General features: G+C 37.8%; 2 protein-coding genes and 1 pseudogene across 3 annotated transcripts; 2 read left to right on the top strand and 1 right to left on the bottom strand.

Moving 5' to 3' along the window:
• The first annotated feature begins 751 nt into the window (after window positions 1-751).
• Window positions 752-2,069, top strand: LOC121800568. Its single transcript, XM_042200116.1, has 5 exons — window positions 752-757; window positions 907-1,056; window positions 1,211-1,300; window positions 1,487-1,671; window positions 1,817-2,069. Exons 1-5 carry the CDS (start codon window positions 752-754, stop codon window positions 2,067-2,069), a joined length of 684 nt encoding a protein of 227 aa, XP_042056050.1.
• Window positions 2,070-3,094: 1,025 nt separating this feature from the next.
• On the bottom strand, window positions 3,095-4,492 carry LOC121798201. Of its 2 annotated transcripts, none has more exons than XM_042197079.1 (4): window positions 4,405-4,492; window positions 3,819-4,016; window positions 3,550-3,647; window positions 3,095-3,480 (listed from the first exon to the last, which is right to left on the bottom strand). In XM_042197079.1, the coding sequence occupies exons 2-4, from the start codon at window positions 3,907-3,909 to the stop codon at window positions 3,370-3,372; spliced, it is 300 nt and encodes a 99-aa protein (XP_042053013.1). In that variant the 5' UTR covers window positions 3,910-4,016; window positions 4,405-4,492; the 3' UTR covers window positions 3,095-3,369. The 2 variants fall into 2 exon arrangements, with proteins under 2 accessions (XP_042053013.1, XP_042053012.1); XM_042197078.1 differs by having other exon boundaries at window positions 3,095-3,476.
• Window positions 4,493-6,012: 1,520 nt separating this feature from the next.
• On the top strand, window positions 6,013-15,914 carry LOC121798199 (annotated as a pseudogene).
• The last annotated feature ends 211 nt before the right edge of the window (window positions 15,915-16,125 follow it).

The raw sequence follows: 16,125 nt of genomic DNA, 5'->3' as shown, positions 1-16,125 counted from the left end.
GCACGCTTTGTGCTTGCGTGCGAGGTTTAGAATTTTCTCTCTCATTGATCTGTGCTGAAATTCTTTGATTTTTTTTGGGTACAGGGATTGTTAATGGGGGGCTTTCTCAAACGCATTCTCGATGCTGATGAATGGACTCTGTCGCTCAAGGCCACTACTAAAACTGGTGACGATTGGATTTTGATTCCATTCCTTTTCCTTTCCCTTCCACCAACACTGTGTTGAAAAATATCTGATGGTACGTTATCTGCAGCCATTTCTGGGCGTCCGATAATGAAGTTCGAGGGCGATACAATGTGGAACCGTGTTTGACGGAAGCAAGCTCGGAATTGAGCCCTACTCCGTCGAGGTCTTGCCAGATGGCCACCTTCTCATTTTGGATTCCGCTAACAGTAATCTCTACAAGATTGGCTCATCCTTGTCATTGGTGAGTTCCGTTTATTTGATTCGGAAGAGAACAAACAAACTGACAGTGTTTTTGGTTTGTTATTGATCAATTCATAAACATCAACTTAGCAGTTTTGATTATAGGTATCTGCTTTTCCTTGTTTATATGATGACTAACTTATGTACTTTTGGTGAATTTAGATAGTAGGCCGAGGCTGGTTTCAGGGTCGGAAGACGGATACTACGGACATGTGGACGGGAACTGAGGGAAGCAAGAATGAATCATCCGAAGGGGCTTACTGTTGATGACAGAGGCAATATCTACATTGCTGACACAGATAACATGGCGATCCGGAGATAAGTGATGCAGGTGATTTGATATACTTTAACCACTCATTGCATCTAACATATGAAATCAACTACAGGCGATTCGATGTGTTATTAAGTCCTTTCGTATGTACTTGAATCACTAATAGAACATGACTCATTCTTGATTCTGCCGTGTTCAATTTTTTTCAGGGGTCACAACAATTGCTGGGGGCAAACGGGTTCGTGGAGGTGGACATGTGGATGGACCAAGTGAGGATGCAAAGTTTTCAAATGATTTTGATGTGTATAATCTTGGAAGCAGCTGCTCCCTCCTTGTCATCCATCGATCGTGGAAACAAGGCAATTAGGAGATTCACTCAATTTTGATGATTGTGCTTATCAGTATGGGAGTGGCTTCCCCCTAGTAAATTTTATGATATGATTATCTTAGTTACGTTAGTTCACAAATAGTACTAACTCTATAACTCCTTTTCTTTTTCTTTTTTTTTTTCAGGAATTGCTGTGCTGTGCAGCAGCTGGCTTCTTTGGTTACATGCTTGCTTTGCTTCAACGCAGGGTTGGTTTGATTGTGTCTTCTGAAAATGTGAGTCGTCATCCACTTATTGCATCACACTTCATCTCCGAAAGTAGTACTAGTATATAATTGTTCTTGTGGTGAGGATTGTTTGCAATGTGTAGAAGAAGAAAAATGTGATTATGGATCTTTGTTTTGAATCTGCTGCTTCTAATCTATATTTGATAAACACTATGTTGTTATTTGCTCTTGAAGGATCAAGATGCCATGAATGAGAGTTTTCCCCAAAGTGACTTTCAGAAGCCATTAAAATCTATGATGAGGCCACCACTGATTCCATCTGAAGATGAGCAGGAAAAGCAAGAAGAAAACTTTCTGGGATCTTTGGCGAGGCTGGTGGCACAAACGGGGGAATCTGCTGCTGATATTCTAGGAGCAGTGTTTCCCATCTTCAAAAGAAAAAACCGAACACTCAGTATCAGGCCCAATATCCGTATCAACAGCAGTTCAAGTACTCAAATGCTTGGCCCGTGCAGGAGAGCTACGTTATACCACATGAAGACGAGCCTCCCTCCATGAAACCAGAGCTCCTACTCCTAAGAAGACGTATGCCTTCATGACTAAGCCCGAGAAAATGCAGCAGCTTAGGCAGAGCCGTGCCTTCTATTCTGGATGGGATGGCGATCTTCAGAAGCAGCAGCAAACCAAGAAACAACAGCATCTTCATCAGTATCACGCATCACCTGCTCAGACCTACTACGAGCGAAGCCCTGAGACAACCAATGAGATACTTTTTGGAGCAGTACAAGAGCAATACAAAAGAGAGAAACTGTGGTGATCAAGCCCCTAAACTATGGTGTTTCTTACTATGATGGTCACAACATTCAGTCTAGACCTGGCTACAATCATGACGATTGATCACTTATGCATACAGAGCTACTATTCTTTGATTTGATCAAGACTACTTGCCAAAGGGATTCGGTTTGTGGAATCTGGAATATAGCTAGATGCAAGATTACAGTTTTAGTACACCTTCTTTAAGAGTGGAATCTGTTGATTGAAGTAGGGTAGTGCAAAGTTTACAATGGCTATTTCTGTTGCAGAACTTCACCGATCCTGTGAAATGGGTGGAAGTTAATTAAATTTTCCTCAGTAACTAAATACTACTACTCTATTTTATTATTGAACTATGCAGGCAAAGCGACTTCTCAGTTGATCAAGTTAATTTAAGCTCTGTTTTTTAGAGTGAAGTAGTTGGGGTTGTCACTTGTCAGCGGATCCAATGTTGCTAAATAATTTATATCGACTCACATTAATATAATACTGAGTGGTGAGCTACAATAAACTAGACAGATACAGACATTCATCTTAATAAAATTATTTTTGCAAGAATGTCTTTGAGTTAAAAAACATCTCATGCTGTTGGACGTTTCATTAGTTTAATTTAGATCAGTGGACTGTCACTACAATTTGAGGGTCCGAGCACGTTCTCACGTGACCAAGTAAGGCCAAATTATTGGGATCTGTTAGCCAGATCACAATTTAGATTTATCTCAGTTTTATTCATATTCTTGGAATGTTAAGAGAGAGAGGGAGAGGGAAGATACCAAAATAAGCATAGAGCTGCCATAATGCATTTGAAGCATTTGCTGCTATAGAAACAAGCATTGTCTGGTTATATCATACTTACAATACTTAATACGACAACAAAGAGGACACATAGCGTGGATGACATATACTTCATCTTCGCCTCACCAATCCAACCGGCTGTCAAAGGAGTCGACTTTAAGAGCTTCGCCTTCAAAACTAGCTAGGTTTGCCTTAATCATACCATCAATCGTTTGGCGCTCATGCTTGCTGCTTTCTGGCTCTGCCGTTTCATCGGTATTCACGGGTGCCATCAAAAGCCCTTTGTCAAAAGTGAGCAGATCTTTCAGTTGATCTGCCACCTGCTGTGAGATGACTGCATTACTACTACTACTGCTACTGCTACTACTACTACATACTTCATCCATGTCCAACAAAGACACTTTTTTTCCAGAACTAGAACGAGACTCTAATGGCATACACCTAAACATGAGGGATAAGTGCGAGAGGGTGAGCAAATGATCTGTTGACCGCGCAAATATACTGTAGATTTAACAACTGCGCTTCTCAAGTCTGAGCAGAGCATCAGTACTTGTCTCTCCAGACTCATTTGGCAATGTGTCCATGTCCAAGGGAGCTGATAACGTCTGACGCCTTCCTGTCTACAAAGTATAGTTTAGATAATGGTTTTATTACGCAACTCACTTGTATGTATAAGCGGCCAGTCATACATATGGAATAACATATGGGCGGATGACAAGGCCAACAGCAAGGCTGATCACGCTGCAGAGTCCCATACCAAGAAGCCAGGCAGAGGTGGTTCCCAGAACTGCAAAGAATCAATGGCACCATAAGACAGACATGATAATGTGCAATATATGCAGTCATGTCATGAAAGAACTTAACACTCCTCATATGTGTAGCAGTAGGGAGTACTAAGTTAAACTCCTGAGAGGAATAATAAACTAAACAAAGAACCTAAAATAACGGCAGTTCTCACCAGAGCCAGACTGCCTGCTACAATCTTCTGGTCTCAAACTTATTTGACGAACTAATCTGTTGCCATGGTCAGATATCAGCAAAGCACACATTTCAGCGATAAAGGCCAACTCAAAATTATCAGAAAATGATGCATCACGAGCAGGTCCATCAGCATGGCCAGCCTTTTGTGAATAACCCCCAGCGATCGTGGTCACACCTGAAATACAATATAAGATAGGAATCAAACACGACAGTAAGAACATGATTATTGTTTCTCCATTAGAGGCCAGATATGAAGTGTTAAGATTATTTAGAATCAAATGATTCTTGTAGTATGAGAATAAGAAGGAACAACAGGTGTATCAGTAAACCTGTCAGTTGCAGTATAAAACATAAATGCATCACATACAAGTATCCCTTAAATCAGTAAAAGTTTGTGAATGTGCTTCACTAAATGTTTTTAAAAAGAGCATATGGCAAGCCTACTTCAACCAGTTAAATTGATTCAGTATTCATTGGTCTCCTTGACACTGAAACAATGATGTATGTTTGTAAGCAGGCAAAAGAATCTATTGTCTGCTTAAACATGTCCTTGATGTATCCACCTGATTTGGTGATCTTCCGAATGCATAGTTACGATGGTCAGCAACATATAAATTCCCGCTGAGATCAACGGCAAAACTCTTTGGCTTATTGAACTTTGCTGAAGCAAGTCACCATCCACATACCCAAACACTTCATTTCCTGCCAGCTTCTTCATCACAGTCTCTGCAAGACAAAGATCCCAAGAAAAGTTCATTATATCGTAAATTCCATTCACCATTATTAGTATTCACCAATAAAAGATAGGTAAATTAAAAATTTGAATCATGGACTTCAAGTATTAACTTACGACCCCCTAAATACGCGCACCACGTCCTCCGATTCGAACCTACCCATAACACACAAACATATAGAACACGTTCTTGAAATAGCATATTAAATCAAACCATCAAATTTGGGGCACCTTCTAAGATAAATGCATTTCTTGAAAACCACCTCCAAGTCTCCAACCCAAACTATCTCATCTCCAAATACAAAATTTTAGCATACAACCATTTCCCTCATTCTTTAAATTAATGTGAAACAATATTTTACTGTTTTTGTTGTACTACTTATTAGAATAAAATCACTAAAGAGACACAAAAAAATGAAAGTCCTGCACTAAAGGTCATTGTTGTACAATTCTTTCAAAACCACCTCCATGTCATGAAACAGCCATTTGAGTTTGGGACAGTGTTCTGTTAGTTTGAGATACATTCATTCCCAGTAAATGTAGTGTAGCACTGTTCCTAACCCTAATTCAGTAAAAAACACAGTTTGGTTGGAGTAACTAGTACTAGATAAAAGATCAAAGTTTTTAACCATTGGAGGTTGAGGTTGTAGGCAGCAATGCGGTGTAGAAAGTGCTGGCAACGGAGTCGAGAATGATGAAGAGATCGACGGCGGAGATTGATGCAGGATGGACTGAGGATTGACTTTGATGTTAGACTTGTCACCATTGATGAGTGTGGTGACTGTGTAGCCGTCTTCATAAATGATTTCCTCACTTCCACCAGCCACTGTAAATATAACAATTAACTAAATTTCCAAATTCCGTAATATGATCAAATGGCTCGATTTTTAACCGAAAATTTTGATATTTTCTCGATTCTTTTACCTTGGACCAGAATCACACAAAATTGCAGGAAGACAACGACGAAGCAGAGGGAAAAGTTGGAATGCGCCATGATCGATTTGCAAGGGGAGAGAGAAAGATGACTGTATGTGCACAAGTGAAAAGGCAATGTTACCCTATCTATATCTTACAGTAATTTTACGAAACCACCCCAAATCTTTTGTAAACATTACAAATACCCCCCAAATAAAAGGAAAAGGAAAAAAGGAAAGAAATTTCTCAACTAAGTTCATCTCTATTATTTTAATATATTTAACACATCTTTCTTCGAATTTAGCAGCTACTTTGGCATCTTCATTTCCGATTTCCAGATCCAATCATTGAATTCCAGCTTCTCCAGATCTCTGCATCAACGCTCTGTTTCTTTGTGATCTCGTATACTCGTAGGAGTTATACTGCGGCGGTTAGGCCGTTGAGAGTGTGTGAAATTCCACACAGCTGGATTTGGTTGAGCTTTCTCGGAGCTTCAAACGGACCCGTCATGAACCCCTCTCCTCCGGCACTCGCCTGAGGTTAGTCGTAACTTATGCATGTTCATAATTGTAGTGTATGTATTTCACACTCGACCCTTGATGGATCAAGTGTGGAAATGCGCGCATTGCGATAGGTCTGCTTCATCTTTGTTTGTTTTGGTTCTATTTGTGCTGTGTGTTTCGATAATGTCGCATTGGGGCGTAGGTATATGTTTATTTCAACATTGTATTGGACCTATTGCTGTGGATGTTCGTTTAAATTATTGGACGCTGGATTTCTGTCTTCCTTTGGGTTATATGAGGAGTTCATTGATGAATTGTGGGTTGAATGAGGAGTTCATTGATGAATTGATTGATAAAAATGATGTGTAGCTAATTCATTTAAATAAGGCTAGTAGAGATAATATAGAACCTAGATGTTGCGAACTGAAGATACTCCTGCATTCTGGTACTTGGTAGAACAATTAAATTACTCCTCATTTTGTGATTTAAACTAATTATATAGCCTTAGTCATCTTTGGTAATCTTGTTCCTGCGCCTAATAGAAATCCTCCATGTTTCCTGTTAAACGCAAAAGTATCTTCTTGTTTGCTGCAAGTTAGTTGTTTTGTTGTATGCAGAATCTCCCTATGGTAGAACTCAACACTACTTATGTTACGCAGTGTTATCAATCTCGTATGGCGGCTTATGGCGGTTCGCCTAAAAACCACCACATGGATATGGCGGATATGGCGGTCAATAATTAAATAAATAAATAATACTTATTATTTGTACATAATTCAAAAATTGGAAAATAACAAAATATAACATCTAAAACTCTTAAACAATAATAAAGCATAAAATACAGCTCTAACATTCATGTTTCTTGCATAATGCCCCATTCCTAAATGCAGTACACAATGTTGTCAAATGACGGATATGGCGGTGCTATGGCTGCGCCATGTTGCTATAGCATTTCCACCACAAAACGCCATGCCATAGCGCCATGGCGCCGCCATATCCGCTATTTGATAACATTGATGTTACGGCAAGATAACGAGCTTTTATGGGTTTGCCATGCGTTTGGTAAGTAAGTTAGTTTTTTGAGTGCCCGTGTCATGTATCCAACCCACCAAAATGCCTATGTTTCACCATGAAAAATGATGGGTTAGAATACTTGCCTCATGGATTGAATCTAGATAGTAGGAGAAATTGCCATGAGTGCCCTTCATATTAACCAAACCAAATGGTTAATATGGAGGTTATTTTTGTCCACAAAAGATATATGGAGTAACATGTTTTTCATCTTCTATAACAGACATGGATTCATGATAAAGCGAACTTTTTAACTAAGCTATCAAACACGTCAATAAGATAACTAACTAGTCATGCTACATATCGTGGTTATTATCCTACCTAGGCGAAATATAGTTAGTCTACCAAACGTGCCCTAAAGTTCAGCTTGCTTTTTCTGCTTTCTCTCTCTCTCTCTAAGCAGTATATATCTATATATATAATCCAAAGCATGTACTATGCTATATTTATCTATTTTCATTCATTTGCAATGCAATATATATGGAACGTTAACATAAGCACCACCTCAAAAAACCCAACTTGAATTGGGGGCTATGCATACAGTTGCATTTCATTGTGCTGATTATATAGATAAGATTGTACTGAAATAAGTTTGATGTTTCTGCTAGGGATATGATTCGGGCTATACGTGCTTGCAAAACTGCTGCAGAGGAACGTGCTGTTGTTAGAAAAGAATGTGCTTCTATTCGAGCTTCTATAAGTGAAAATGACCAAGATTATATGCATCGCCAAATTGGCGAGCGAAGCTCATGTTCATCCACATGCCTTGGTTACCAACCTTTGGTTCAAATGGAATGTCTAAAATTAATTGCATCTCCAGGATTCCCAGAGAAAAGAATAGGCTATCTTGGTCTAATGTTGCTCCTTGATGAAAGACAAGAAGTTTTGATGCTTGTTACAAATTCCATAAAACAGTATCCTTCTTACGGTTCTTACTATGTAGGATGAAGCAACATACACAACCATATCTACATATTGTAAAATAAGACAAATATTGTATGGCTTTGTCTGGAAATGAAATCACTACATATGGTCCATCTGTTTCCTTGGCCCTTGTTCTTTATTTTGCCTTAACTTATGTAAAGAGATCTAAATCATACAAACCAATATATTGTTGGACTTGCTCTTTGTGCTTTGGGTAATATATGCTCTGCAGAAATGGCTCATGATCTTGCACCAGAAGTCGAAAGATTGCTTCAATTCAGAGATCCTAACATCAGGAAGAAAGTAAGCATCCTGATTTCTCTTTTAAAGACAGTTTGGGTCTAGAGATCTACCTATAGAGTCTGTCACTAGTATCCAGTTATGCTATACCATTGTTTTGATGTCTTCACCTATCAGAATATAATGCTAAAAAAAATCAAGCACTGTACTGATATTACTTGTTTAGTGGCTATTTTCAGTAATTTTTGTCAGAAGACTCAGAACATGGGAGGCCTGACATGTTTCATTCCCTATGTAGACCTTATTTTTTGTGTCATAAACAGGCAGCACTATGCACAATAAGGATAATCAAGAAAGTGCCGGACCTGGCTGAGAATTTTATAAATGCTGCTGCTGCCTTACTTAAAGAAAAGCACCATGGAGTTTTAATAACTGGTGCCCAGCTTTGCACAGATATGTGTAAAGTCAGTACAGAGGCTCATGAACATTTTAGAAAGGTATGTTTTGTGTCAGTCGTGTGTGCTTCCTGGAGAAAGGCAAAAGGAGCCAACATATGAAGACCCAACTTAAAAAGATTCTAATGTTCTCTTTGTTTTATACTTTCATTTTCCAGAAATGCCTAGATGGCGTGGTCAAACTTCTTAGGGATCTTGCAAACAGTCCATATGCACCTGAGTATGATATTTCTGGGATCACAGATCCTTTACTTCATATTAGATTGCTCAGGCTTTTGCATGTGTTGGGCCAAGGAGATGCTGATGCTAGCGATACTATGAATGATGTCCTTGCCCAGGCAAGTTAGCTGCATTGGTCTAAGCTACAAAGAGAAAATTATTGATCACATTTAACTGCATATACTAATTCCTCCATAAAAGCCTTAATTATGATGTTTGATGCTTAACTTCCAATATTCAACACTTCCAAAGGAAAATCGGGTACCCTATTTCTGAGAGTTTGTATTTTGTTTCCCTTATGTTTTAGGTGGCTACAAAGACTGAGACAAATAAAAATGCAGGCAATGCCATACTCTATGAATGTGTTGCTACAATCATGAATATTGAAGATAATGGTGGATTACGCGTGCTTGCTGTCAATATTCTGGGAAGGTTTTGTCCAGCCGTGACAACAATATTAGGTAAGTTTCTATGAACAAGTCATGGGACCACAAGAAAGTCAAGAAAGCTGTACGGTTTGGTCTTACATAACATCATGTTTGTCGTGATATACTTTTTTCAGCTTATCTATACTGAATTGTGAACCAAAGCTCACATGCTGCTAAATGTTTTACGGAGTGCTTGACATACTCAGTAATGGGCACTGCAAACTATATCTTTCAATATAACACTAGCAGAATGATGATATTTTACCCTAACTTCAATAATCTTAAAAGAATAATGTTATCCAATGATGATCTCCAAGCCTTTTTATGTAGACTCTTCTACTAAAAGTCCCTTTCAGGGCTATTTTGATGCATAACTTTGCTACCATGAACTAATGTATCAATCATGCTTGCATCATATTTGCATCATATTTATATTCTCGAATTCATAAGGGAAGTTTGTACAATGACCCTGTTCTCTGAGGCTTATATATCTTCTACTCTTAATGATGAATCTTTGTGTGGCAAGCAAGGGCATTGGTTGCTGTATTATTCAATTTGGCGTTCTTCACTCCATTTGGTTGAATGTATCTGATGGTACTCTAATTTATCTGGATCTTTTTTTACCTAATTGAACAAATGTCATTCTCCAGATACGTAGCATTGAACATGCTGATGAAGCTATTTCATTAGATAGTCAGCAGCATACAGAGGCATCGTGCAACAATTTTAGAATGTGTAAAGGTATCATGTGACCACAATTTATTTTGTTTCTTTAACTGCAACGTTTCCCTTTTAATTTTCACATATTCAATTGAATTCTTCTGTTTCAGACATGATACAGTTTATCTCCGAGAATTAACCATGCATTTAGTATTTGAATCTTGACTTTGGTTTCTTCCGTTCCAAATCTTTATCCTTTACTTGGTAATGCATATGGTAAATTGGTAATGCATGAAACCTGACTTGTGAAATAAGATTAATCCAGTGGGGGTATTTAGTTGTGTGCCATCTTAAAACTTGATGATATATTCTATTACCCTAGATTCCCAATCCAATTTACAAGCTGTTATGTGAATTAGTTATATATTTCCCTGGAATACCAGATTCCCAATCCAAATTTTCAATCCTGTTTCGTGAATGGATTTTATTATTTATATCCCTGGAATCCACAAGTTCTGCTTAATATGTTCCTATTTAACCCCATCAATTTAGTTTCTCAGTTTCTTAAATTTCTTTCATCCTGTTTCTCCAACTACCTTCAAACTGTATGTTCTAGGATAACATATAGGATAGTTATAACGCCAGCTGATTCATTGTCAGGATCCAGATGCTTCAATCCGTAAAAGAGCCCTGGAGCTTGTTTATCTTCTGGTAAATGAAAGCAATGCAAAGCCTTTGACCAAGGAGCTTGTTGACTATCTGGAAGTAAGTGACCCGGAATTCAAGGGTGATCTGACGGCCAAAATATGCTCAATTGTGGAGAAGTAAGTTGGTTATCTGAAGTGACAAAGAAGATTTCTTTTCTTGCTAATAATTTATAATTGACCTGTGTTGTGGCTATATTTGTTTGTCCCTTTAGAAACTCACAAATCTGAAAGGCTGCAAATTGTTTTTGTTCAACTGGAGATGGGTTTTAAGCCACACTTTTGAGCTATAAGAAATTTTCATCGGTGATTCGTTTCACTTTGTATAGGAACAAGATCATGGTTTGTGCAAGTAATACTTTAACAACAGGACATTTAAAAGTTCTTTATTTCCATTTTCCCTTCTACTAGTGAGCTCCTGCAACTATTCTTACAACTACAGGAATGTACTTTTCATGTTAAAACATTGTTTTATCTCTTCATTATCCTTTCATCTGCAGTTTTGCTCACTTTATCACAATTTTATGCTCTGAACTTCCATAACCGTTCTGTTTCTCGTCACTTAAAACAGTGAAAGAATGCATGATTGCAATTTTTGTTTAACAATATAAATAGCTTTATTGGATGTGGAATATGATATATTTTCCAGTTTATTGCATTTGTTCATATCCTTAATCGTCTGTTTTTGTTACTCCAGGTTTTCCCCTGAAAAATTGTGGGTATATTGATCAGATGGTGAAGGTTCTTTCAGAGGTACGCCTTGGTCTTAAATACTTTGTGGAATTTCTGTGCACTTCTATTATTTCGACTTTAGAGGTTTTTCTTGATGATTGATGAATAAATATTCATGTATTTAAGCTCGAGAAGCAGGCTATTTTCTTCTTGGTATAGAGAATGTTCAATATAAACGTAGGATGCTTAAAGCTTATGTCTGTGGTTTGAGAATGCCAAGTACTTGTGCTGCTATTGTCCTCAACAAAGTATTTCAAAGAAAGCTTTTGATTCACATTAAAATACTCCCTCCGTCCCTGAAAAGCATAAACTATTTCTTTATTAGTCCGTCCCTGAAAAGCATGAACTTTCTACTTTTGAAATAGTTAAACAAAACATTACCCCTACACACCATTTTATATACCGCATCCGTCCCAACTAAGTTGGGTACTTCTTTTGGACATGGAGAGTAAATTAAGTGATGGGGTAAAGCAAGAGTGATTAGATGTTTGTTTTTTTGTCAAAAAAGGAAATGACTCAACTTAGTTGGGACGTCCCAAAAATGAATATGACTCAACTTAGTTGGGACGGAGGGAGTACAACTTATACGATTACACTACACTACTAATAATGTGGAGCCCACTCTCACTAACACTACCTACACTACCCTTTATCTCTCTCTTACTTTACCAATAATAGATTAGAACCCGTGCCGAACCAAATGTTCATACTTTTCTGGGACGGAGGGAGTAACTTAACGAACCCCTGGTTTGACTCTGTATATATATCTCCTGATTTGTTATCAGAATTGTGTGCGTTTCAATTTTTGAAAAAAGTTTCCGTCATGTTCATACTGCTGCTAGTATGTATTTTGCAAAAGCAAGATGTGCTATTGGATTTTCGTTAATCCAATTTATCTCCTAGTTTGACTCTGAATTGTATATATCTCCTGATTTGTTATCAGAATTTTGTGCTTTTCAATTTCTGAAAAAGAGTTGCTGTCATGCTCATCCTGTTGCTTGTATGTATTTTTGCAAAAGCTAGATATGCTATTGGATTATTGTTTATCCATACTCATTCATATTTTCTACAATCAAATTCCTATAAACAGAACCGAGCCTAATTAAATTATCTTTATTTATTGTCATAATGAAGAGAATTGATTTTTGTGATAGTGTTCAGGCTGGAAACTATGTAAAGGATGAAGTTTGGCATGCACTTATTGTCGTTATTACTAATGCTCCTAACCTACATGGATATACAGTTAGAGCTCTATACAAGGCTGTTCAAAAATCAAGTGAACAGGTAGGCATGCTACAGAGGTGTAGGTTCCTTCTGAAATTTGGTTAAATTGTCTTGTCTGAGCAGTCATGCCTATTTTTCTGTTTCTTCATCAGGAAACACTTGTTCGAGTTGCCGTGTGGTGCATTGGTGAATATGGGGAAATGCTGGTGGGTAATGCTGGTATGCTTGATGTCGAGGATCCCATAACTGTGAGTTGATGCTTCTTAGGATTTTCTTAAAAAAAATTGCCATCTTTAAATTCCTTGACTTTTCTATCAATGGAACTTGGAACAGGTAACTGAGGCTGAAGCTGTGGATCTTGTAGAAACCGCAATTAAGTGCCATACTTCGGATCTCACAACTCAAGCAATGTGTTTAGTCGCATTGTTAAAGCTATCAAGTCGATATCCTTCCTGTGCAAAGTATGTTGGCATTGGTTCCCTGCATATTATCCCAGGGTTGCCTGTTTCTAGTTACTGTTTATTAATCTTAATTATATGATCACTTAGCATCATGAAGCTAGGAATCATTTTGTAATCTATTGCAGGAGGATAAATGACATTGTCCTTCATCAGAAGGGAAGCCTTGTGCTTGAGTTGCAACAAAGAGCCATTGAATTCAACTCTATTATAGGAAAGCATGGGAAAATTAGGTACAGATCCAGGCTTTCAACCTTGATTTTCTTTGCTTCTATGTTCAATATCTTAACTTCTAAGATCATGCTGTGTGGTCCAGATCTGCATTGGTGGAAAGGATGCCGGTGCTTGATGAGGCAACTTATAGTGGGAGGAGGGCTGGTTCTGTACCAGCTGTGGTTTCAACTTCATTAGGAACTCAACCGAAAATGTCAAATGGTGTTGCTAAACCCACTTCAGCTCCTCTTGTTGATTTACTTGATCTTAGCTCTGATGACGTTCAAGCCCCAAGCTCTTCTGGTGGAGATTTTCTTCATGATCTTCTTGGTGTTGATCTGTCTCCAGCTTCCATAGGTTAATTTTCTTATTTGTATATCTGATTTTTTTAGATTGTCATCTTTGAAGTTTTTATATGATGCCAAGACATTCAATATGCATGCACTGACATTGATCTGCCTTTTCTTCTCTTGAGCACTTGCAAGGGTTTAGGAATTATGAGATCCATAGGTTGTAGTACAAGTATCTTGGACAGTCTTGTTGCATAGAGTTTACTGTTAAGTTACTCTCAGGTGAAAACACTTTATGATCCCAAATATACTAATCTCTGCACTTTACCATCTCAACTTTAATCATAAAAATTTACCATTTAAACCATAGATTTTCTTCAATCAAGTTCCTACTAGTTTAGTTTTTTACGACCACTAGTTACCAAAACCATAAAAAGTTAAACACAGAGTGGTGGCACCATTACATACCCCTTCGTTAATTTTCTATTTCTTCTTCTATATATATCATCTGTATTTTAGATTCCATATTTCGAAAACTGAAACATGACAAGATGAATTTCTGTCGAATGTTGGATAATCATCAAGTTATGGATAAAGTTTGGACGGTTATCCAGGGGAAGATGGTAAAATGTAAAAACACTCATAGTTAATTGGGATGGCAAAACACTTTTAACCCTTATCCTTATTTCAATAAAGAGAATAAAATTGTTCTAAATTAGTTTTTGGTTTCTTTTTCCTCTGTCACTAACATCTGCATGTCTTCAGTTTCAGGAACTAATAATAAGGCCCCAAAGAATGGAACAGATGCGTTGCTAGACCTTTTATCCGTTGGAGCTCCTACAGCACAAAGTAGTTCTTCCATGCTTGATATGTTATCATCTGAACAAGATAACAAAAGGTCTGAGGGTCTGCTAGACAATTTTGCAACCCTTTCTACATCTTCAGCACACGCTTCTTCAGCTGTTTCAAGTTCTTCAATGATGGATTTGTTAGATGGATTTGGAACCAGCTCTTCTGTTCCTGGTATGTCCTTTTCATCAGTCAAGTTCCCTTGTGTTTGTATTACTTCATTTCTAGTACTTTGATGCCCTAGCTATGGTTGCAGAAACAAGTGGCCCATCCTATCCATCAGTTGTTGCATTTGAGAGCGGCTCGTTAAAAGTAACTTTCAACTTTTCGAAAGAGCCTGGAAATCCTCAGACCACAACAATTGAGGCTCAATTTGTGAACAAGTCTCCTGATATCTACTCTAGTTTCGTATTCCAGGCTGCTGTGCCAAAGGTATTTTAAGCATGCAATTGACTTTTTATGCATCTGTTTTCCTGTGCTGGAAGTACTAAGAGATTATTCTGCTCAAAGTAATCCTTTCTTGTCATTGTACAAGCTGGAGGATTACTGTTTTGTTACTTCGTATTTGTCATATGCTGGTTTCTAAGTCAATCATCTTCCTTTTCTGTTATTTGTGGTGATAGCTCTTATTGCTAAGCCTTTTGCACACTGCCTCAGTTATTTTGTAGTGTTGGCTTGCAGAATCGTGCTCTTAATATTTTTATCCTTGGTGGTTATCGCATCTATCCTCATATCGTTTTGTGAATCCAATGTACAGTTTCTTCAATTGCACTTGGAACCAGCTAGTGGCAGTACGCTTCCAGCAAGTGGTAATGGATCAATCACGCAGAAGCTAAAAGTTTCAAACAGCCAGCATGGCAAGGTCAGATAATCCATATCCACTCGCATTATTTACCAGTTGCATATTATTAAAATTAATATTGCATACTATAATGTTACACATGTATGTGTATATATATTGTTCAGAATTATGTATTGAGCAATGGTACGTACTACCCTTCTATCTTAAAATAGAAAATCATTCCAATGTCAGTCAATAGGGTTAGTAAATGAAAAGATGCAAGAGTAGTTTTGTGAGTAATCTGCTTATCTGCATTTCATAAGAGTATGGTTTCACTTTCAGAAATCCCTGGTCATGAGGGTAAGAATAAACTACAAGGCCAAAGACAAAGATGTTTTGGAGGATGGTCAAATAAGCAATTTCCCCCATGGCCTCTAGACTCATGATGAAAAAGCTAAGATAAGATATGGTGGCAATTGGAGTTGGATGATTTTGAACTCTTTGCCTTATCACTACTTCCAGGAAAAGTTTCTTTCTTTTTTTTGACAATCCTTCGACTTTATTTCAAACCTTTGGGTGCATACATACTTATTTGTAGTACACATATCTTATCGACTGTATTCAGGCTTTGTGTAAATCTTAAAGAGAGAAATTAATCTACATTTGATTGTATACTTGTCGCCATGCCAATCTCAACAGCCATTTGCACAACACCAAAATCACTTGCTATTCCCTTTAACCAGAAACTCTCCCTTACAGCATCACCTTCATAACCACCATCTCCCTTGTACAGAATGCCATACTTTCCAGCTCCCTTAAAGTACCTCAGGTCCCATTTTAGAGCTGTCCAATGTTCACTGCCATGATCAGCCATGAAACGGCTTG

This window comes from Salvia splendens, chromosome 4, assembly GCF_004379255.2.
Source record: "Salvia splendens isolate huo1 chromosome 4, SspV2, whole genome shotgun sequence".
NCBI classification, from domain to species: domain Eukaryota; kingdom Viridiplantae; phylum Streptophyta; class Magnoliopsida; order Lamiales; family Lamiaceae; genus Salvia; species Salvia splendens.
This window is presented reverse-complemented; position numbering and strand designations above follow the sequence as displayed.

Bases quoted from the DNA above. Each gene is read 5' to 3' on its own strand.
- LOC121800568 (XM_042200116.1), top strand. The intron at 1,057-1,210 runs GCAATTAGGAGA...TTTTTTTTTCAG, and splicing joins CCATCGATCGTGGAAACAAG to GAATTGCTGTGCTGTGCAGC. The intron at 1,672-1,816 runs GTTTCCCATCTT...CCATGAAACCAG, and splicing joins GCTGATATTCTAGGAGCAGT to AGCTCCTACTCCTAAGAAGA.
- LOC121798201 (XM_042197078.1), bottom strand. From the start codon at position 3,909: ATGTGTGCTTTGCTGATATCTGACCATGGCAACAGATTAGTTCGTCAA. The intron at 3,648-3,818 runs GTGAGAACTGCC...GATTCTTTGCAG, and splicing joins TAGCAGGCAGTCTGGCTCTG to TTCTGGGAACCACCTCTGCC. The intron at 3,477-3,549 runs GTATGACTGGCC...CTTTGTAGACAG, and splicing joins GCCCATATGTTATTCCATAT to GAAGGCGTCAGACGTTATCA.